This window comes from Pseudopodoces humilis, chromosome 17 (genome assembly GCF_049639895.1).
Source record: "Pseudopodoces humilis isolate 2021_Gansu_Grassland_sample_001 chromosome 17, ASM4963989v1, whole genome shotgun sequence".
NCBI classification, from domain to species: Eukaryota; Metazoa; Chordata; class Aves; order Passeriformes; family Paridae; genus Pseudopodoces; species Pseudopodoces humilis.
In genome coordinates, this window is record NC_142216.1 from 7,115,449 (window position 1) to 7,139,878 (window position 24,430).

General features: G+C 41.6%; 1 protein-coding gene across 1 annotated transcript in view; it reads left to right on the top strand.

Moving 5' to 3' along the window:
• The first annotated feature begins 13,141 nt into the window (after window positions 1-13,141).
• Window positions 13,142-24,430, top strand: part of ADAMTS2 (ADAM metallopeptidase with thrombospondin type 1 motif 2) — a 174,400-nt gene continuing 163,111 nt past the window's right edge. The window contains exons 1-2 of the mRNA XM_005523547.3: window positions 13,142-13,229; window positions 14,170-14,531. Coding sequence (XP_005523604.2) covers window positions 13,142-13,229; window positions 14,170-14,531 — 450 coding nt within the window. The remainder of the gene's footprint in view (window positions 13,230-14,169; window positions 14,532-24,430) is intronic.

The following is a 24,430-nucleotide window of genomic DNA, read 5'->3' on the forward strand; positions in this document are numbered from 1 at the left end:
GGTTTGTATTAGCTCAAGAATTTTTTATATAGTTACAGAAGAAATTCCTCTCCCACCCTCCTGAAATGTGATCATTACAATAACATATATTCCAAAAGAAAGCATCTGTATCAACACCTCCTAACATAAATGAATGGAAATACTTACTTCGCCTATTATTATTATAAAGGTTGTTAGTTCTGCTAATAAAATGTTTCTTAAGCTCCATAGCTAGATGGGTTTCCTGTGGAATTGTCTAAACCCTTCCAATGCTAGCTGTTTGCAATATTCAGAAAAGTATTTGCAGAACTGCTGTAGCAGAATAAGGCCACCTTTCCCAGGAAATACAGCTCCAGTTACAGTTGTATTGAAAAGAGGCCAAAGAGGCCAGAGCAGAGCACTTATAGACACATTTCCTCGTCATACATGGAATGCTGAATTATTGCTGCCATGCAGTGCTTGGGTTTAGAACTGAATTTGCAAGGGGAAGATGACCACAGCAGGACTGAAGGGCATGGAGACAGAGTCCTGCACACTTTTACCACTCCAAACCTCTCTGTCCCACACATACAGTGCACTTTAACTGCTCGTGGGTTCTTGTCTCTTTTCCAAAGCCCACAGGCTGCCTCGCCCTTCATCTTCCTGAATTCTTTACCATTTTCTGGCAGCCATCTGCTGTGTCTCAGTCGGAAATGTCTGCTCCTCTGTCTTAATTTAAAAAAAAAACAAACCCACAACATTTTCTTCCAGTTCTTTTGGAGAGCAGTGCACACCCTGGGCTGCTGCTCACACTGAGCTGTATCTTTGTCTCCATAGCTGTAACTTTGTGCAGAGAGAAAATGGGCAGATGGAAGATCAGCTTGCAGAGTAAAAGGTGGATGAGCCTCCAAACAGTCTTGTATTCAAACCCAAATTGATTGCTGAACTTTCAGCTCAATTTTAATTTCCCTTGATGCCTTATTTTTAAAATAAATATGCAGGGCTCTTTTTCCATTGGTATTATCCAGCCTCCTACTGCAGCTGTTGCCAGGATGTTCCGAGCAGCCACACAGGGTGGATGTGAGAGGTCTCAATATCTGCAGATTGGTTACAATAACAATCTCTCCTGTCCCTCAGTTCAAACAATTTAAAATGTCATGTCAGGAAGAGGAAGATATTAATCACTGCACAGCTAGAGAGGGTTCCTAGGAAGAAGACTGAAACTGTGGATTCAGAAGCCTGTTGAATGTGATGAGAACATTTGCCTTGGAAGCTCAAGTCAGCAGATCCTGCTCTGAGTGCAGGTCCATGGAGCTCAGCTTTTCTTTCAAGGAGAACATGGTGATGTTATATGCAAGAGCACTGGCACATGAAGGGCAATATTCAGCTATTTTGAGATAACTGAAACATAAAACTAAGTAGTTTCTTTTCATCATGACATAAGTAGCATTTTGTTTAAGCAGCATTTAATGATTATAACAGCAGGAACCAATGATTTACTTTCATAATTAGCACTATTAGAGTGAAAACATGCACATGGTTAACCTTGAAACAAGAATCAATATATATATTTTTTTCTTTTGTGTACATTTTACTATTTAATTTCTTTAATCATTTAACATACTCTTTGATCAATATCTGTGTGATGTAATAACTAAGGAAGGTTTGAATGCAGATGTTTAACTTAAGTTGCATGTTCTTTCACTATTCTGATGTATCAAATTACCAAACCTTGTAAGAGTGAACAAATGTTTATCCAAGTGTAATGCAGATTCATTATGGTGATGTTAAATTGTGTTCTGAGGTAATGATTACATGGTCCATTGAGATGTGTTCTTGATTTTTTTAGCTGACTTATTGTATGATTTTAGGCAAGTTATACCATTACTCTCTGCCAGTCATTTAATGTTTATCCTGTCTTGTTTATGTAAATAATAAGATATTTACAAAAGAGTGAGTCATTGACTGTATTTAATAGGATTTACCACAATATGTTCTGGTCTTGTTTGAATCTGTTTTGCATTAAATAATTACTTATAATCATGGCTCTTAATCCACTGCAGTCACCAATGGCACGTTTTCTTTAGGGAATCTGTACATTAATCCTCTCTTATACTGATATTGTTGTAATGATATTAAAGTTGTAAGAGGTTGAACTGCAAAATTCAAATCTAGTAATTTAACAGCCTCTGAGAGCTTTGAGAATTATTTGGTTTAGTAAAAATCAGAGTAGTGGGAAGATCAGTTTGTGTAGTAACACTGGTCACCAGTAGCTCAGGTTGTCCTTCACTTCTCCCTTCAGCTTGAGGGCAGAAGTTTTAAGAACTTGACAGATATTGCCCACCCTTTTGCTTCCATAAGACTGAAATTCTGTTTTGAAGATTATTTTCCTTTTGCTCTCCTGCTAGCAATATTCAGTTAAATATAGGAGAGTATCAGCTTCATGAGAAGCTTTAAGTTTTTATGATATCATAAGAATGGCTGAGCTAAAATTGCAATTAAAGACTGAAACCAGATGGAACACCATCAGTGAGACTGGGGTAATGTTGGAATAGGGAAATTTCTAAAGAAACTCAGAAATGAATAAAACAACTCTTTGTCTTAGAAACTTGGATAACCTTGGAAAAACCAGCATTTCAGAAATACTTGGTCTGGTCATAAAAGTTTGCTTTTATTTTGCATTTGTCATAAATGGTTTGCTTTTCTTTCCTCTCCCATGGAACATGACAGGTACTAGTTAAAATACAAGGCCAGCTGGAGGAAGAGTACAGCAGATTTCTTGAAGACACTAAAAAAACCAACTGTTTTTCACTAGTCCCTCAAAACCAGAATTGCTCATATTTTGATACATACATATTCAGTAGCAAATAATGTTTGAATAATCACTTAGAGAGAAGGGGTGAAGAAGTCATGGAATCGGTGTTTGAAACTCTCTAGGAAGAGATTCCTTTTCCATGTGGGCAAGGATTTTTCTAGGTTTGTTTACCAATAGTGCACCAGCTGCATTTCCCCTTTTGCACTTGATGTAACTTATTTCATAATCAGCATAATTTATGGTCAAAGTTATGTCTTGAGAGATCCTACATACATTTTAGCATCTCTATATATATGAGAAACCACATGATTACCATTATGATAAATTATTAACTACTGACACGATAAGTATACAATTTCTATAGAATATTTCAAGCATATTTCTAATTCTGATACAATTTCAGAAGAAAACTTGTCTCTTGTTAAAATATTTAACTGGAGTCACTTTTAGAACCAAAGTAGCTGATGTCTGTTCCTTAGTTTGTGCCTCTGTATTTGTGTGTACACAGCCACAGGGAAGGCTGGTTTTACAAAGAGAAGGTACAGAGATTAAAAACTGATTAGTTTTAAGAGTCTCCCCCAGAATCACACACATTGGTACATGCATATTGCACAGAACATGTACTTCTTGCAAAACCTGCCAGGCACAGAATGAAATCCCTTTTATGAGGACAGCTGGAGAGTTATGCAACTTCAGGAGGATTATGCAGATGTGTATATGCCATGAAGTTGCCTGATGGATTATGAGCCTGTGTAGGTTTGATTTAAAAAGAAAAACTACTTAATTCTCTTCTGTATTGAGTGGAATGTTTCCAGAGAGGGCCAGAAGCCTGGAATCTTCAGAACTTAGAGAATCTGATGAATGCACAGGCCTATACTGGTGTCTTCAGTTTGGCCAGCCATGAGACTGTATTGCCCTGAAAATTAAGCCTTATGATAATGTTTTCATAGTTTTAGTTACTTTCCCATGAAAACTCTATAAACATAAGTTGTTTATCACATTCCTTCTAAGAAACATCTTTTGATGGACGTTTCTCATGACCAGTGTGCTTGGGAAGGTGGTAACTTAATTATCCAATCCCTGCTCATTGTCGAGAACCTATAAATACTGGAATTAGAGAACAAAGGCACTGTTTCTTCTGTTCTGACACTGAGAGGTGTTTGTGTGAATCATTTCATGTGCTCTAGCGACAAGACTGGACCAAATATAGGCAGGACCTGTATTACTCTGTACTCCCTATAATGGGTATCATGTTTTCAGTCTCTACAGAGCATGCCCAAACCTCGGTGTAGACAGATTAGTTGTAAATTAGCCCTACTGAAATCCTTTGGTAATATGCCACTTAATGAAGATGGGTATTTTACACAGTTTTATGAAACTGTAAAACATTAAGTAGACATGTTCTATCAAGAATTGCATCAGTCAAAGTTAAGAGGCAGATGTAATTTTACCTACTGTTTCACTGGAAGAGTTTGATCCTGTTTGTACTCAGGCATTGCCCTGGCAGAGCTGAGTGCCACAATCTTCAACATTTGCAAACAGGACTGCTGGAAGCAAATACGCAAAGGGAAAGACACAGCTATTTCTGGTGGCTGAGGGCTCTGTCCACTCAACCACAACACTCCAGCCTTCGAGCTGGAGAAAGCTGCAGGGAATCCTGCAGGTCCATCATGCTGTTTCCACAAATGCTTTGGAGAAATGAAAGGCCTTGCACTCATGGACACAAATCAGAAACTAGAGTTGTTTCTGCTTTCAAAGAGCTCACATTTGACACAGACAAGATACACGGACCATTTTTGAAGTTCAGTAATCCATGTACAGCAGTGCCTAAAGAAGACAGAATCCAGAAGTTATTTTAGGTGGAAAAAGTTGTCAGGAGATGCAGAGCACATGCACTTTGATCATTGATGCAGTATCCCTTATGTAGTATTCCATCATGATTGTGAGCATAAAAACAGATGGATAAAATACTCCCCTGCAGTCGGTTAAGTATTCTGAAACTCAAGCAGCCCAAAACCCCCCAAACTTCCCCATGATGCCTGAGGAAATAAATTATAGAGCATGACATTTAGTAGATATAGTTCATGTTTTTCACCTGATTCTGTGTTTAGGGATTCTTTGCTGTCTGAATATGAAATGCACCTTAAATAATTGCCCAAAACTACAAGTTAGAGGCAGGGATGCTGTAAGCACAGTAAGCTGAAATTATTCAAAACCACATTGTCAGTAGGTGATCCTGATTGTATTAACATCCATTTCACATGAGGGTCACAGCTCTTAGTTCAGTGAATTTACTCTTGATTTATATGTCTATAAAGAACAGGAACAATCATAAGATACTCCCTGTGATACTCTGAAATCAATACAAAGGACCAAAGAACAGGGAAGGCTGCTAACAAGCTTTCAGGTCATGGACTGAGCGCTGCAGTCTACTCATCAACCATTGGTTGAAAGTGGAGCAAAAGCCAGTTACAAATTTGCTAAACATAAGATATCCATTTGAAAGTGATTTTATTACATTTGAGAAATGAAGAAGGTCATTAGAAACATCAAGATTTTCCCTTTGTTGCTTTGGAGCACTGAAATGCCTAATGTGTGATTTGCACTTACTGCACCAAGCCAGCTTTCTGCGGCTTTGAATTTTCAGGTGAAAATTATTTCTTGTTATACTTTCTGAATGTGTTTCCTTAAATTTCCATTTCTGTGAGCTTGGCCTATTATTTCCACTAAACTAGACTTTCTGAAACTACAACAATTCTTTTTTTGTGTAACATAGAGCAGACTTACCCAAGTTACAGATCTTCATATTAGGCGAGATCCTGACATGTCATTCGAAGAATAAGCTGAAGAACAGCCAGAAATATTTGTTTTACTGCATGTGTTTCAATAATAGCCCTGGGCTTACTAGGGATTTTCCATGCTATTCTCCTTTGATGCTAGTGTGACACAATTTATAGTTCACTCTTAGGCGTGCCAGCTCACACTCAAGTAAGTTCTTAAATAGAAGGCAGGGATGGGATTCGATTCCTGCATGATGAAGGTGAATAGAAATTATCCTATTCTTATTCCTTGTCTCAAATTTTTCTTAGTGACAAATTATGCAAGTGGTTTGCTTTCAAATGTTCCTAAAGAATTCCTGCCCTCATTTCCTCATGTGAATGAGTGAAGGATTAGGTAGAGCTTCCATGTGCAGTGCCACATCATTTGGCAGGCTTGGAGACTGGAGCTAGAGGAAGTGCAAAATTCACAATCTTAACATAACTCTCCTTTTGTAAGGTAGAAAATGCACATTCCCAAAAGCTTCCTGTTTCCCAACAGCCTGAGAATTGCTTTCTTTTATCCTTCAGGCACTGTGATTGTGACCTTCCCCCTGAGTTGGCAGTTCTCACTGAGTCAAATTCCATGAACCTTCTGAGCTTGTTTGACTTAAGGCTGCAGATATTCCATGTTGGATAAGATCCCAGTAATCTGCTGTGCTATTCCTTCTGTGTTACTTATATACTGAAACAGCAGCTACAGAAATAATATCACTTCTGTGACTGATGAAAAACCTCTTAAAATATAGGGTCCTGGGTAGTAGTAAGTTTTCCTTACCCTAATTTGTAAGGCCTTCTCTGATGAAGCATGGTGGAGCATATGAATTCAGTATTTCTGCTACTGCTTAAAGCTTAAACTCATCTCGGAAGATGCAATTATTTACGGTTTTCTCCCTTTCAGCTTTATGGCTCCCAGCAAGCATGATTAAGTGGGAAAAAAATAAAAAAGGCTAAGTTGCAAAGACGTGGCATCTCTTGAGGAGATGGAGTAGGCGGTGAGAAGGGAATTAGCTTAAGACTTCTGTTGTTAAAGGATAAAATTATTCAGATAAACTGTTTGTAAATGTAAAGAATAAATACTATTTAAAAAGTGTGCCTACGAGTAATAGATAAGGACTGCAGCGATGATTTTTAAAAGTATTATCCAACCTGTTAGAATATTGGGATGGAAATCCTTATTTTTGTACTTGTTTCACTAAACTGCTATATTGAATTTGGTACTTAGGGAGGTCACTTTCTTCACTGTCTTACTAACTCAATAGACCTCAGTCTCAGCTGAGCCTTCTAGGCATTACTTCAATACAAATATACAAATAATGATTCTGAAACTGGAAAATCTCATGGTCTATTTTAAATGGGCATTTGTTTTTAGTGAAGATATAAATTACTAAGATGTCCTATTATCAGAGTTGCAGCTGTGAAGCAGGCAACAGGAAAGTAAAATTTGTTTTATTTGAAGAGAGAATTGAATCTGAAGATCTTAAGTCTTAATTTTTAAAATTTCTCTGTTTTAGGAATAATCTTGCTCTTTGGTTGTATTCGTATTTATTAATAAATATTTCAGAGGCATTTTCTCCTAATTATTTGGAATATTTTTGCTTTGTTTCTTAATATGCAGTCTTTATGTGTATCTTTGCTCACTAAAACAATGCTTAAACTGAACGAATGACTGATTAATATCAGCAGTGGCTGAATCAGTGAGAATGAGTGGTGTGGTTTTTCTGGAGAGTGAAAAAATCTCCATGGCTGAAATACTTCTGAAATTATTTCTTTCTAGCAGAAAAATTTGTAAGTATGGTTGGTTGAAACTACTCCATCAAAATTGTTTCTCAACAATAAGTTAGTTTGTTGACTGGAAACATGTTTTTCCTCCAGAAGTGTTTCTTCTGAAAGATGTTGATCCTTCTCTTTTTAAAAAGTCATGGTGCACAAAGCCAATATATTTTGCCAAAACTTGCTAAATGTGTTTCAGGGAAAATTATATATGGCTAGATTTGCACTGAGAAAAAATCCCAAACCCTTTTCTGGGGCCCAAACTTCCTTTATAGGTAAAGCTGACAAGGAAAGTGACAGATTTGAGTGCCATCAAACTTTATTATATTTCCCAGATCTTGCACAAATCTGAACTTAGTGACTTTTTCCCAATTTGTAATAAGATGTTAAATAAAGCCTGTCTTTGTGTAAGGTTGGAAGCATGTTGATAGGCAGGATAGGAATGTTTTATTGTCACTGCCTGTGTACTCAATGTTTTTGAGATTTCTGGCCTAGGAGAGTTATCTTGGCATCAGATTGACAATAAGAACAATATGAAGAAGGATAGAACAGTAAGTGTTTGGTTCATTCAGTGACTTTATTTTCTCCCCTCAAAATAGGTATCTCTTATACTGGAAAGGAACTGGTTAGTAGCAAATGAGAATTCTTCAAGAGGGAAATCAAATGTCCCAGTACTAATTAGTTGAAATTAAGATCATTCAAATATTTATATAGAGAAGGCAAGTATTCCGGGAACATGCTGGGATAAATCACATGGCTGGAATATTAATAGTGAGGCAATAAATCTGAACAGGAAGAATCAAGGTGAAAACATAGGGGAGAGATTGTGCTATTTATCAAAAGACAATTACACTGCCTGGTAAATACAGATGGTTAGTGGAAGAAGTGGTAACAATGAAATTTTGCATTTTCTCATAATACATAAAGGGGAATTAAGGTGGAACATCTACCATGGGCAACAAAATCAGGACAAAGTGACTGAGCCAAATATTGAAGGTGCTGAAGAAACTTGGATCCATCCCTGCAGTTCTGTTACTTCTTTCCCTGGATCTGAGTGCAAACCTGTGTGTGTGGACAGTTCAGGTGCAAGGCTGTGGTCAGGCAGGAGCTCTGGGCCAGCACAGAAGGAATTGGAACTTGAGTTTTCAATGAGCACAGAACTGAGAAGGTATCCCCAGCTGGTCCCTGTGTGAGCAGCATCCTCCAGGTTAATCTCTTGGCCTGAGTGAATTGCAACCACCATGACCTTTTTCCCAGGCTGCAGGTGTCCCAGCAGTGACACAGGGACAGGGCTGGGAGGGGTGGGAAGAATTCAGGCTGCTCTGTTCTGTCTTGAAGAATGGACTCTTAACACCTGAAGTGAGAGCTAAGTCCCATTGTCCAACAGTGACAGGCTTCAAAATGTAAAACTGCCCCAAGTTTTTCTAAGTAAAGGCAGCTGCAATTCTGGGGTATGTCCACGCTGCTCCTGGCTCAGCAGATTCACCAAATCTCCTGAGGAGCCTGGGCACACTGAACATGCCTGGGAAGGGCTTAGGAGCTGGTTCTCAGAAATCTCAGGATGAACAGGCAGAGGGGATGCCCTGCTTTTTTACCTTCAGTGAGTAGTTTTCTGTTGAAGGCAGGATTTTATTAGTCAAAGATATTAATATCTTTTGTGATATTACCTGATACCTTTTGTAATATTACCTGATACCTCTTGTAATATTACCTGATACCTTTTGTAATATTACCTGATCTACCTTCTTACCCTTCTGAATGTAAGAGACTGGCCTGGGTATTACTGCTTTAATTTGGTTCATTTTCACTTCACTTATCTTAGAATATTTCTTTGGCACTTTCTTAAAAAATAAATGGAAATGAAATTATTAGCTAGAGCTGAATAATTTGATAATTTATTAATAGTTCCATTGGTCTATTTTTTGTGCAAGGGATTATTTTGTTACTCTGCTAAAGTAAAGGGGGGGAGGTAGGACTGTTCCAATTTTAATTACTGCTCTTTAGCTTGCGCTGCTTCAAAACCAGCATTAAATATATGGTTTTTTCCTCGGTAGTACATCATAGTGCCACATAATGGCAAAAGGGTTCAAACAATATGAAGCCTGGAAATGTCAAGTGTGAAGGAAATGAACTGGCACACTGTTTAATTTTTCTTCCTTTTTCTTAAGCTTTATAATGTTGCATAGCCACAAAGCATGCACACCAGTCAAGGGTGAGAGCAAAGACAATCATCTGCATGAGAAATACAGGCAAAACACAGTCCTTGTGCAGACAGGTACCATCTTCCCCATCAGGAGGTCAGGAATGAGAATTCCCCTTTTGGGGAACCTCTCACCTTAGAGCTTGGACTGCTTTGAGCCATAAACAGACTCTGCTTAGGTGTTGGTGTGCCCTTTGCAGAAGGCACAGTGCTGCAGTCCAGCATCTCCCCTCACAGCCCCACTAATAAAAGGAAAGAGTGATTTTCCCTTGAAAACAGCAGGAGATCTTAGAAATTCCAGATACAGTAAATTTCCCACTGCAATGTGCAGTTATATGTGTTTAAAACACCTTCAGAGCAGTAGTGGTGATTAAGCTTAGGATCTATTAATTTTCCTAAGCAATATTAAATGTTGTGAGAACATCTCCAAGGGAAGGTCTGGCTGCAGTTTATGCAGATGTCCCCTAGCTGGAACAGGAACAGATAGCACAAACTAGGTGTGGATTAGAAAATCTGTAAATTCAGTAAATACTCCACAGTCTGTGCTGAGCCCCGTTTCAATTCAGTTACAGGGCTGTTCATACCTCTGCTGGCTGGTTTAAAACTAATTCATGTATTTCAGCTGCTAGAACACCTTTCCTTCAGTCTGGGCACTCATTCAGGACACACAGAACATAATTCTCTCCTTTCTGTATGCCTGTATCCAGGGAAGGCAAACATCTGTGTGACTGTAGTCATGGTTGGCACAGCCACACTCTCAGATCGAACTATCCAAGCACAGTTGCAGTATCTAGTCCTTCTCCCTTCATTCCAGTGAAATAAATATGGTGTGACTTCATTCACACCAATTTATTTAGAAGGTTCTGGACTATAATTAATGCAGCAGTCCATACATTTCACACTGATTCTTTTCTAGTTGATTCTAAAATGCATAGAAGCATCGTTCTGGAGATAGTCGTGGCAATGCCCCACTGAATAAACCCAGGCCACAACCTCATCTGTCTGTGATAAGAATCCCAGTTTAGGAAATGGAGAGCTAGTTTTGAGGGGGATATTTCCCTGAATTTCTCTGCTACAGTGTTGTAATGACAGGGATGCAAGGAGTCTTGAATTTCACTCCTCTGGACTCTGTGGTGGTTGGCATGCTTTGGACCACCTCCACAGGGTCAAACATGCATCCATTTTTTCCCGTGGAAGGATAACGAGCCCTTTGCTGTGCCATGTGGCACATCCTCAGTTGGTCTAAATCTCGCTGAGAATCTATTGCAGAAAATCTTGGCTCTGCTGAAATCAATGGCAAAACTCTCACTGACTTCAGTGGAGATCAGGATTTATTCCAGCGAGTGCAGTGGAAGCACAATTTTTACCAACTGTGGATCTGGCTCCATTGTTTGACACTGGTTCCCAGTTTAGTTTTGTTTAAAATTTTAAAGGAGGTTGTAAAACAGTCCCCCCAAGCCCTGGAGCCGATGGAGATTTTGTCTCCATGTGATAAGGTAACAACTTGTGCACATAGAACTTGGTTTCTGTATAGAAATAAACTGTATGAAGGAAGTTACTGGTTCTTTTTGTTTATATCATTACTCTGCAGTACAGCTGTTATCTGTATTAAAGCGTATTTTCTAAACTCCAGTATTTTTAAGGGTAAAAAACCATCTTAATTAGTAGAACTAATGGCTGGGTTGTTTTGTATTTGTATAATCTACTCTGTCTCTTTCTTTTTTTTGTATGAATATACAAATAAGTACTTTGATTTCAAAGGTAGAGGGCCAACCCTTCTCCCTTTCAAGTTTATGTGCAGAAGTTATTTCAATTTGAGCAGGATGGGATGGATGAAACATAAAAAAGCCACATCATCAGCTTAAAATACAAGTCCAATAAAAATGAAGTTGGAACTTTACCAGCTGTGTACTGATGAAAGCATATGAGATTTTAAGTAGGAGAGGCTGCTCAATACAGACCCAAACCCAACCCAAAACAAAACAAAAAAAATGAGCCAACGTAAAACCAAACCAAAAGGAAGAACTGGGAGAAGCCTGGTGCAGACAGCAGTTCCAAACAGGGGTCATTTGAAAAGATGAGAAAAGGAATGTTTGGATGCAAGATACAAGTTGATCTACCTCATCATTCAGAATAATCTTTCCCTTTTTATCCTTAACCTAAAAAATGGAAAAGCCAAACCAGAACATCAAACCAAGCAAGCAGAAATCATTTACTGCCATAACTGATCAGGGCTGGGGTCCATAAAACCTCATCATGGGCAGGGAGCAGGACTGGCTTGGTGTTATTTTTCTTCTATACTCTTTATTTGTATCCATATTATAGTGGTGGAAGGTAATAGCTGGACCCTTAGTCATAAAGGAGCAAGAATAGTCAAGGATACCCAGGAAAATTCCTTGGCAGAAGACCAGCTTCCTGCAGGAAGCCATTGCCTGCAGCTTTCCAGAGAGGTCTAACACATGCAGACACAGTGAGAATCAGCCTGAGGTAGGTAGGGCTGTGGGCTGGCAGGGCCAGCAGGAGCACAAGAAGGGCTAATAGGATTGTGCAAGGTTAAAGAGTAAAGTGGTGAAAACAGCAGATGATCCCAGCAATGTAAAAGCTGAGTAAATATACACATTATTTGAAGGGAATAAGCAGTACGGCATTTATCCTGGCCATATGGAAACAAATATAACTTGTTTTTTACCATAAAGGCCACTCTTGATTATTTAATTATTTAAAAACCCTTCTTCTATATTGTATTTATAGTATTCCTAAAGACTTTCAGGGTCTATCTCTCCAATTGCAGATACTTAATAGAAGATTGCAGGAATCAAATTTCAGTCTTATTAGCAAATAGTCGAAAAATTTTTCCTGTGAAATGGCTGCTTAGAGTAATTTATTGGATCAGATGAAGATCTCTGACCGTGATTTGCCTCTGCTGGTGGCACTTTTTCCATTTGGGTCCCTGCTGTCAGCTGGAAAGCAAGACTGCAACACAACTGATGCCGAGGTGCCTTAAGTTTGCCAGCCTCGTCTGTCTCCGGTCGTTTCCATATGGATGCGCAGCCGGGACGGCGCAGCCCGCGGGTCTCGGTAGCGGGACGCTGCCCCAGCGCCCGGGGGCTCCCGAGCCCGACGCGGGGCATTTCTTTTCGCCTCCACACGCGTTCTGCCAACTCCGCTCCCCTCCGGCCGGCCCGTCCCGGAGCGCGGGGCGGGCGCTGCCGGCCGGGGCTGCCCGGAGCGCGGCGGGGGCGGCGCGGGGGCTGCCCGGCGGGGCGGGCGGTCCCGTCCCCGCTGCCCGCGGCCCGGCTGCGCCGTGTGGCAGCGCCTCTGTCAATCAGCCTGACTTCACTCCGCACGCCCTGTGCTTCCAGTACTATACCCCCGCCGCCTCCTGGTGTCTCTGCTTCGCTGCGAGCCGGGAGCGCGGCCGCCACTGCCGCTGCGGCTGCGGCTGGGCGGATGCGCGGGCGGCGGGGCGCGGGGCAGCGCTGAGCGGAGCGGAGCAGCGCGGAGCGGGGCTCCCGCCTGGCCCGCCCCGGCCGCGGGCAGCCCGGCCGCCGGCCCCCGCCTCGGGCCGGGGCCGCCGCGATGGACCCTCCCGCGGGCATCGCCTGCGTCCTGCTCTGCTGCGCTCTCGCCCTGCCCGCCGGCGCCCTGCGGCGCCCCGGGGACAGAGGTAGGTCTCCGCCGGGACGCCTCCGGGCCTGCCCGCCCCGCCCCCCCGCCGCCGGCCGGTGCCCGCAGCGCGCCCGTCCCAAGTAGCGGCTCGTCGCCCCGCGGCTTTCGGCTCCCCTTGAACTTCTTCTGCGGCTACTTTTGCCGGGTTTCCAGTTGTTTCCTGCACGCGGCAGGCGGGGACGGGGACCGGGCAGCCGCGCCGCCGGCGGGGAAGGGACGCGGGAGCGCCCGGCAGTGACAGCGCTGCGCCGCTGCCCGCAGCCCCGCGGAGCGGGCGAGCCCGGCGGGAAGGGAGAGGTGCCTGGGGTTCCCCGTGCGGGATGAAACACATGGCAGCTCGTCTGCCTCCACCTCCTCCTCCTCCTGCCCGGGCCATCGCCTCCGTCCGAAACTCCCGGGCTCCCCGCTGAGACCGCTCCCGATTGCTGCCACCGCCACCGCTCCACTCAAACCCGCCGCTCCGGGGGTAGTTTGAGGGACGTGCCTTTGCCTTGCAGGCTTGCCACCTGCAAACCCAGCCCCTACCCCTGCCCCTGCGAGCAGTCTCGAAGTGAATCAACGCCCTCTTTCCAACGCTGGCCACCCGGGAAACCCCCGAAGTCCCCGGGGGGCTCCGGTCACTGACGGGGTGTGCAGGGCTGCCGGGTCCCGGCTGGGTGGGCAGAGGGGAGCGGGACTTGGCTGCAGACGGCAGGAGTGCGGGGTCCTGCAGGGTGGGGAGGCTCACGCTGCCATCTGGTATTTCGGGGAAGAAAAGGCAAGTTTGAGTGAACTCTGCACACTTCATGCAGGTGAACCAAGTGCCTGCAAAGAGTGCAGTGTCCATCTGCCTTATGTAAGTGTCTGCTGTGCTAATGAATAATGGAATAAAAATCCCGTGGCATCAGGATATGTTTAGTTCTAGTATCTCTGTCCTCTCTTGCTTTCTCCCTGTAAAGATTCAATCCTGAGGAATATAGAGGAGTACAGCCTTGTCATCCCCACAAGCACCGATTCAGAGGGCAGGTTCCTATCCCACTTGGTGTCTGGACCGCCAAAAGCACGCTTCAGGAGAGCTGTGGAGGACTCGCAACATGAAGCAGCAAATGAGCAGATATTTTACAATGTCACTGTTTTTGGAAGAGAGTTTCACTTCAGGTTGCGGCCAAACTCCAGGCTCGTGGCCCCTGGAGCAACAGTTGAGTGGCAGGAGGACTCTGAGGAGGCTCATATCGAACCTCTCTATGGGAATTGCCTCTATGTTGGGGATATCACTGATCTGCCAAATGCTTCAGTCGCTATCAGCAATTGCGATGGACTGGTAAGTTACTTTTGTTATTATATCAAAGATAATTACATTAATTTCCTACAGTCTTTAAATATAAAATGTGTGGACTGTCAGAAACTCACACCTCATATGGTAACTGTGAATGCAAATTAACTAATGTTCCCTTGTGTGGGAATAGCTGCGCTGCACCAGGAGCTGCTTTACAGACAGTGGCACTAGAAGTTTGAGCACATGCTCTGAGGTAGCTACTCTGGAACAGAACAGCTGAAACCAGCATTTATGTTCATTTGTGGTAAAGTTACTTGAGGGGTCTGATGTGCTAAACCAGAAGGTTAAGTGGCAAGTTCTCAGCATCCTCTTCCACTTCTCACTTCCAGCCTGTAAGGGTAAATGTTAGAAAGAGTTAATCCCAAATAATGGGCTGGACTACCATGGAAACAAATTTGATAGGTAAAATATGGTTTTGTCCTGGAAAATTTTAATTTATTCAGAGTCTGTTTTCTTGGATATTTCACTTAGTGAATTTCATTGCCTAATCAAGTGATTGATGAAAAGTTGCAGGAGAGTTTGAGTTTTATGAGCAAAACAGCCCCCTGTGATACATTTGTCAAAGCTGTGTGTTTTAAAACTGGCTGCAGCTTTCTGTTCTGGAGTGCATGTTCAGCACTCAGATTATCACTGTTTGTCCCTGACATCCTAAACTGTCACACTGTCATTTGGGCAGTAATTAATGCACAGCAATTTGTTTAGTGAGAAAAGGGCTATATATATTTTTTTATAATGACCAGTTAATCCAGCCTATATTTCCTCACTATAGAGCATCTAGAGTTTATAATTTTGAGATTACTTAATTGTAATGCTTTCCGCCTCTGCATAAAGAGCCAGTAGGAGTCAGTTGTATTTCTATTTATTTAGTCATAGGAAGTTGTTCATTTGCTGTGCCAAGAAGATGACATGTATGGAGATAGTATGTTGGCTATCTGAGAATGGAAGGGAATCAAATACTTTTCCCCTTAGTCTTTCCTTTCCTGTGGTTTCTTCTAGCCATGTGCATTCCTGTTTTGAGAAGCAGGTTTTAATGTTGCAGTTGTTTGATGTGGACAGCTGGCTGAGGGTAAGAGAAGCACCAGGACTGAGCAAGAAGAGCTGTTCAGAGAGCAGAGTGTGAGCCTGCAGTTCTGCCTCGGGGGGGAAGCAAAAGTTCTGTGCTCTCCCTGTATCTAGCACAGATCATTTTGTGTAAGGCAAATTTACTTGCTCAAGATTTACTTGCTCTTTACTTTTAGAACTGGGGCAGAGCCAAAGCTCTTCTTCCTTATTCATCTGTGCTGAGAGATGAAGGAAGCTCCTATTGATGGCTACTCCTTGCCTTGTGCTCTTCTCCTCAGCACAGATGTTGACTGTAAGGGCAGGGGGGGAGCTTGTTCCTGCTTCCTTCCAGTGTTTGCCTGAATGTGGGCTCCTTATATTTAGAAAAAAGAGTTATGATAAAATAGAACAAGAGTTAAAGCCAAACTTTGGATGAGACTCTAAAGCTCCAAGGCCTCGTGTTGCATGTAAAAATGACGAAGAATGAGTGAAGTGAAAACAGAAATGAAAAGGCTTTGTAAGTTACTGCTCTTTTCACATTTGTAACTTCTCAAAGGCAAAGGTGTGAAGCCAGGCCTCAGTGCAATAATAAGCACACTTATAAATTACTGGAATCCAGAAAGTTACCAAAGGAATTGTAGTTTTCAACCTGTATGCCCAACCCATGTGCCTGCCTTTTCCAGGGTTTTTATTTTCATTAGAAGAAGCTGGAGAGTTGGTCTGGGCTGGGGAGTGTCACATTCTAATCTGGATGATTTTCACATGGAATTACAACTTCTGTGGTTCTGCTAGTACATTTGGAAATGGATTGCTGCTTCCTTCAGGGTGCATCTACATGGTAGATGTTGCAGGGCAGAGATATATTTTTTTTTGCCCAGGTCACCAAAACCTTCCTGCAGGAAGCATTGCCTCAATACCTTTAGGCTGCAAAGATTACCCTGAGATTGTGTAGTAAATCTGTTTTGGAACAACAAATTGAACTCCAGTCCTTTGGGTACCATGTTCCATCTCTATCCTTTCCCTCCATCTCAGTTTCTTTCTTTCTTGTGGGGTGAGTGTATAAAACAGATCATCAATAGAATTACACAAACTTGAAGGAATTACACCAATGTTTCTCCAAAAGCCACTGCTCTGTGGACAGAAATAATAAGCAAGTAACCACAGAAGTTAATACTGCTTGTAATTGTCTCTCTCTTTACCTTTTATTTCTTGTTTTTTGCAAGGAATATTGAAGAGTCCTTGGAGCAATGTGTTGCCAGCAAGACATACCTAGAGACCACTGGGCTGTATGCTTTTCTTGGGTTTATTGACATTTGGCTGTGAATAAAGACATGGACAAGGCTATTCTCATCTATTTTTCTATGTCCGTTTTTTACTTCACACCTGGTTTTCTTCAGTAGGCCCAAGTATTTCTACCCCCTTTTTTAGATTATTCTGGGGATAGGGTTGGTGTACCTCTCTTACAACTGAGTTGTCAACTGACAAGTGTTAGAATTTTACATTATAAACTTGATTAATTTAATTTAATTTATTTAATTTTATTTATTATTTATTATTATTTATCACCATTTATTGAATTTAATTTAATTAAGTATTTATTTTTGAAGTGCTTCCTTTTGAAGGTGGTTTGACATCTGTCTGTGCTTCTCATGGTCTTCTGTCTTTTGTATCAGCCATCAGGGCTGAAGCAGTACTGGACATGGAAGTGTCCTGCTTTGATTTTTACATTGCAAACTTTTGTTGACTGAATCTGCTTTAATTTAGGAAATGCATTTTCCACCTTGACAACTTCTGATGTTATTTCCTTTGGACATCCCTTTTGGTTTGAACTGCACTGCCAACCATGTCTTATTTTCCAGTTATTGTCTTAGAAGAGTCTGGCTGGTGGAGTTGGTATTGCCAAATGAGAAGTTGTTCGAAGGAATTTACATGAAAACAGTAGATGTGTGAAGGGACTTTTGAACTTTACTATAAATGATGAAGGTCTGCTGCCCTGACTGAGGAGATATGCATTCGTTTGGGTATTCATGGTTTTCTGTATTAGAAGTCAAGGAAAAATTTATTGAGCTAAAAATCAGATCTGAGGCAGATGAAGAGAACTTCTGAAGTATGCAATCTAGGTGTGCTGTCAGAGCTGGAGTGGGTCATTAAAAATTGTGGGAGAATAATCAAAGTTAAAGCTGATCAATAGATTTTTAACAGCTTTCTGAACTATGAATGTGATTTTTACCATATTAAAAAAAAAAGTACTGTGAAAGTTTTCCCACTTAAGATAAAAACACTCTGGACAACTTGTTATCATCTTGGTTGGCCTGATAGCATTCAAACTAATTCTCTACTGAGTGGGCAGTACAAGCATAGTCAGCTCTCCATGGCCTGCAGGCTGTGGTGGAAGGTGTTGTGCTTTGAGTATGTTCTTGGTCCTTGGCCAGATCCTTATTTGTGGATGCAGTTGGAGAATGAGGGAGCTGGCTGTCCTCTCCAAGGGTTGTGAAGGAGAAGTGGTTGGAGTCAGTAAAAAATGCTATAAAACAAAAGTTAGGATTATGTTAATCCTTCCAGATTATTGCCTAACTATGGGAACTGTCTTTCTTCACCTCAGCAGATGAACCTGCCATTGTAGAACTCTTTACACATCTAGATGTTTGATAAGTATTTCTGCAATGCTTGAGGCAGATGTGCCAAAAATGTCTTCTTCAGGTTGACAGGATGGCACTATTTGGTTGTGGCATTTCAGAGGCATAAAATCTCCCAGTCTCCTTGTGACATTTGTAGTTTGTGAGCTAGAAGAAGTGTTTTACTTAGACAGGAAAACCACAATATCAACACCACATCTGAAGTGGATCATGAACACATGATTAACTTAGGTTGCAGTGCAGAGTCAGAGGTACTGACAGCACTGGGAAGACTGAGGATCACTACTCCATGATGAACAATCAATGTCATCTGATTGCACCCACTGAAGCAAAGGAAGGAACACCGGTTTCAGTAACACATCATGATGTTTGGCTCCATTAGTATAATCCTTTTCCTTTTTTTAAAGCTAAAAGATCAGCTGTCCAAAAATTTCACAGTATTGTCATTAAAATGGAAAGTTATTAGAAGAAAATATATAGAAATGGAGCTTCTCAAACTATCTCTGGTTATTTGTTTTCTAAATGACCTGTGAGCATTATATGGCTGGGAGTACCAAGACAGACACAAGTGCAGTGGACCTGTTTCTTCTTGTGCTGAACCAGGCAGAGTTTGCTCTACAACATTTCAGTCTTTCCTGTGCTCTGTGCTAACCCTCCCAAACTGTTTGCGAGCAGCCTGCTGGCTGGCTGGCTGCTTGCCCAGACTCTGTTTCTTCTAGAAATGCTTGGGACACCAGCAGTGCTTGTTTGACTCATGCCCAATGCTACAGTATCTGTAACCCTGGGCTCACCTGGGTGGGTTTGTGGTGATCCATTTCCCTTTCCTAACCAGTCATGGATCTTCAGGAACTGGCTGATGCTTTGGCTGCTGTCAATACGAGTGCACATCTGTCACTTATCCCAAGACATTGTTAGGTATTATTTATATTTTATGTATTTTCTTTCTTGTTTTAAATCAAAGAACAACACCTTTTCCCTCAGTTTTTATTTTACAGGGTTGTTTTCATATAATTTGATTTCTGAAGTGTAAATGTAGAATCTTATGTTCAGATACAGTCAATGGTGTTTCCTAAGAGCAATTCCAGCTACCCATGTGAAATGCCCACCTTCCTCCCCTTCCTCCTGCCTCCTTCCCTGCATTCCTAGAGGCATTTAGACACCTGGTGAAGTAATTTTTTAGTATAATATAATCTTCTTCACTCTGAGCATGAGCTTGATCTCCTTGAAATCAGTGAATTTTAAGGTTATATTGTTATATACTGTCCTGACAGAGGTGCTTTCTTGGAACTGCCCACAGAGGTAGAGGTGAATCTGACTCACCTTAGGTGGAACATATAATTTACCTGGATAAGAGGGTGAAGGAGTTGCTCACAATGAATATTCCAGGAGAAGGCAGGCATGCTTATGTAACTGTGTTATTTTTCCTTTTAGACATCCATCTTCTGCTTTCATATGGATTTACAATTTAGAGGTGTTTCTTTTTGATCTGGTTTTTGGATTACACTGGTTAGTGATGTAGCAAAAAAGCAAAGCTCAAGGTAGCACAGTATTATCTTCAAACTCTGGTCAGGTCTAGTTCCTGACAGTTAAAACAGATGCCTGCTACAAATAATTCCAGTAATTTCTTTTCTGTATGCTAAATTCTTAGTATTTATGTTATGATGAGGTTACATTCATTTTAAAGAGATCAAAATTTGGCATATATAGTATTTTCATTTGGGAGTCTTTCTCATTAAATTAAACCAAAATCAAACCAAAGTCACAAATGGCGGGCCTTTTTTTTTTTTTGTTCCTTTCACCATTTTTTAATGTAATGGCAAAATTCACTGTGGGCTTTTTTGATAAGTAGAGCTGTAATACAGTGGCAGAAGAAGTGCAAATAATTTCTGTGACACAATAAAAGTGTAAAATGTAAAAGCCATTTTCATTAAGGAAACAGCAGCCCTTCCTCTGCAGATGATCAGTGGGATCACCATTTACCCTTTTTCAAGGAAATTTTGAGTTCAGCTGGGGTTTCTACATGGGTAAGCCAAGCATGTGTGTGAGTTCTAGCACAATTAGAGCCTGACTGCACATCCCCATCTACACACATCATTTAAAAGACCTGTGTTGCCTGACAAAGCAATGGAGCTGTTTTGATGCCTAACACTCCAGCATGATCATGTTTTCATAGGATAGAGACTTTGCTTTGTAACCCATTTGCTGGGTTTCTGCTGCTAATTTCCTTGGCCAACATGAGCCTAGCTGGGTAGTCCCTTCTGCTGTGTAAATTGCTCAGGCTTTCCCTTTTAAAAGTAGTGGTGTGAAAGACAAAGAGTGTAAACACTGTGATTCAGCCTCTGACTGGACTAAATTATCCTCTGCTGTCCTTAAAAGAGACTCTGTCATCAGTAAATACTTTTTTTTTCTTTTCTTTGCATCTTCTGTGCATGGATCATCTCCCCTACATTTTATCTGAGAGCAGAGCAAGTAATTTCCTACACCATACAGGTGGTCACCATCTGGAGAGAGTATCCCCAGGCACTCAAAACTGGTATCTTTGTGGTATGTTGGAGGCCTTTGGATAAAATATAAGTATTTCTTTATGTCCTATTTGACCTTGTGCTGCATTGTCCTCATTGTAGTATTGTCTAAGCTGTACTAGACCCTTTGACCACAGAAAAACTAATTTTCCAGCCAGAATATTAAACTCTATACATCCAAGGAAAGGTACCTGGTGTCTCCTACTTCCCATCTTGAAAGACCCAAATATAGGAACTAATTTTGATAAGGTCATAATTAATTTCTGGGGTAAGCAGAACATCTATTTTGAGAAGTCTGTACCTCCTTAGCTTCCAAAGGTGTGTCCCTCAAAAAGTGCCATTAGCTCACTTACCTGCCAGCTCTCTGCTTCCCCCTGAGGGCGTTCCCTGAGAATTCAAGACTCTTGCAAATGGCAAGGCATTATCACATTTCAGGTCAGTTACATGTTTACTTTTTGCTACAGAAGGTTAAAGTTTTTTTTTGGATCAGCCAGAATTCCAGCTGTGGCATGGAGCAGGACCTTTTCTCCAGAGATCACACCAGTGTTCTATTCGACCTACTTCTGAGTACTTTTTATTTATGGTGACTGTTGCTTTGTAAGCAGGTCATGCCATTACTTAATGGCACACTAGGACATTTCTCATACTGGGTTTGATTAAAACAGAACCAGGGAGCAGGTCTTGAGTGTCTTGCAGGGGGTTGCACAGCCTTGCTCTGATGTGCACACCCTCCTTTTTGCATCACCTTGTCACTTTATTGCTTTCTTTCTTCCAAAGTTTCAGTAAGTTCTCTAACACATCACATCTGGTTCCTTTAGCCCCTTTATCTGAGTGTGTTTTAAATTCATCTTTGTTTGCAGAGTCTTGACACAGCGGGTTCCCAGTTTTAATAGTCTGCAAATTGAAAGGCCCACATTTCACACGCTATTTTCAGCACTGTTCTATTAAACTGTAACATTGAAAAGAAGAGTGTCCTCTTCAAGTGCAGAAGAGCACGTTGCTTCCTCATATCTAAATCACAGCTTCTGTTATAGATCTCCTCAGTTATTCCCAGGTCTCAAAACGTCTGGTACTTTCTTCAGATCTGGAGTTCTTGGAGTTGTAAGTGTGAATCTCAGCATTAATGTTTCTGCTTTTTCTTCTAAGTAACTGTTTTTTGTTTAAAGAAAGAATTTTAAACTAAGTGTTTCCCTCAAGGAAAAGACAGAATGCCAGTTCTCTTTCTTGAAGGCTCAAAAATCACCAGGCCAGTAAAAATCATCCCAACTATGTTGTTTTGAAGGTGTCATTTTACAGCACAGATGAGTTTCTCTGTACACCTTGTGCATTTTGTCTTGTGTGTGCTTCTGTGCTTCTGCACCTTTGTGCTCTGCTGTGGGTTCTGTGGGCTGACTGCCCCCCAAGTGGGGAGGTTCATTTACTGATCATGGTAAATTCAGTATCATTTTATCCTCTCTAACACCACAGAGAGCCTGCCCTCACCACTAGTTTATCTGCTTGCTTCTTCCCTGCCCCTTCATGCCCCTTATAGGAACTGCATCTACTGATCTGTTTGTTTTCCAGATCTTTGTCTTGCTGAAATGGAAGTCCCATTTGTGCAACTTGCTATTACTTTTTGGTCTTGGCATCCCAAGTGTGTTCAAGTTTTTCAGTGGTAACTCTCAAGTTTCTATATATTTTTTTATTCCTTTTAAATTGGTTTATGTAAAATCTATGTAAAATTTATGTAAAATTTAGTACTTTGCCCCTTTATTGCTGCATTTGTGACCCTTATCTTCAAAATAAAGACACTATTAATTCTTCACTTATGCAGCACTGTGGAAAATTCAGAGGTTGGAATTTCCCAGCATCCCTGGTACTTTCTGGCTCTTCCACCTGAAAAGTACAATGTTACCACTTTTCTTTTGATATGGTGAGCTATAAATACAGCTACTTTATCTTTCCTACTGTCATTGCCTTTAACTTGTCTTGTAGTCGCCACCTCTGTGTATGAATTTCATTATATGGCCAGACTGCTTTTTCCCAGCATTTAACCTCTAGCCTGGTGGACCTCAGGGGACAAATTACAATCTATTTTCCACTGAAATTAAGTGTGAAGCCTACTAATCCTGTAATGAGAAAGTCAGTGGACATCACTGGTATCTGTGGATAAGAAGAGCTTCTGCCTGTAACTAGATACAGCTAATTTATGCATTTATTTCTCTTCCCTAAGTGTGTGGACTATAGGTTGCTGTTATTGCCCTGTAATGAAGGTGAACAATTTTTACAGTTTTTGAGGCAAGAAAACTGAAAGGAAATACCTGGTGTATGCTGAACATTTAAGCTGTTTTTTGAAAAACATGAAATCAAAATATCTACCAGAGATTTAGTGTAGCAGAGAGCCACACCTTGATGTAGGCCCTGAGTCTTTAAGCCTTTAGTAGTGTGTTTTCTGATTTACTGTCACTGTAAGTGGATGTGTGGAGAAGAACCTGCATGGCTAAGGAGCAGGCTGGCCAGCAGCTCTTTTCTTTTACTGCATCGCTTACAAACCTGACAAGGAGCAGTCCATGAAATGGCAGGGGGCATTGAATTTTGTGAATGATACAGCAAATTTCTACAGCAGCCCTGAGTGCAGCTCTCTCAGCTTGCAGCTATGCCTGCTTCCCAAGGTTGTGGGCAGTCCTTCTTGTACCCCTGCCTTCTCCCTTTGTGCTGGGCTGCAGCAGCAGCTTCCAGCATGTCCAGGGGAGCTCTGGACATGCATCAGCCCCCTCAGGCAAACCCATCCAAAGGCACCTTCACACCACTCACCCAGCCACCTGCAGACTCAGGGCTACTCTTGCACAATTTGGCCCGTGGGAGGGATTTCTCCAAGTTTTGTTTCTGAACATGTGTTTTTTTGGCATGATATAATGAGTACTGTAGAGTACAGAACAGAGAAAGTCAAAATAATACATTGAGTCCAACAGGAAAGAAAGGCTTGCTTTCTTGGGAGTAAAACTATTTCAAGAGCTAAGCATAGTAATGCGCCATTTATATTTTAATTAAAATACAGTAAAACGATAGAATTTAGAAAGGAAGAGGGGAAAGCACAGGTTTTACTCCAAGCACTTGCTGAATTTTTAGATTAGATGTTAGGAAAAACTTCTTCACCAGAAGGGCTGTCAAATCTCAGCTGCTCAGGGAAGTACAGATGTGGCACCTGGGGCCATGGTTTAGTGTGGGCTTGACAGTCCTGTGTTAGTGGTTGGACTTAAAGATCTTCCAAGTCTCTTCCAACCTAAATGATTCCGTGGTTCTGTGATTCTCATTTCTCTGCTCTTTCCCCCATATGCAAAAGGCAGAACTAACATCCAGTACCTGCCCTAAGCAGCTGCAGCTTGAATTTCTCCCATGGTGAAGTGTGTGACTGCCAAGGCTGGTACAAGGGCTGGTGCCCATGGCCACCACCTGCAGGGCATTCCCGGGACAGAGCCCGTGCTTTGGAAAAAGAGCCTACGGAAAACACAGAGATTAACCAAGGGTAGGTGGCAGCACAGGCTGTGGTTACTGTTTTAATCGTGGGTTTATTTGTTTTAAATCATGGCTTTTGGGTAAATCGTGTTAATCCAACTCATATGCAGAATATACTTCTTAATTTTTCAGAGTGCTAAAATTGCAAGGCTTTTCTCTTTCTCCAAGCAGAGGAGCTCTGGAAGGAATA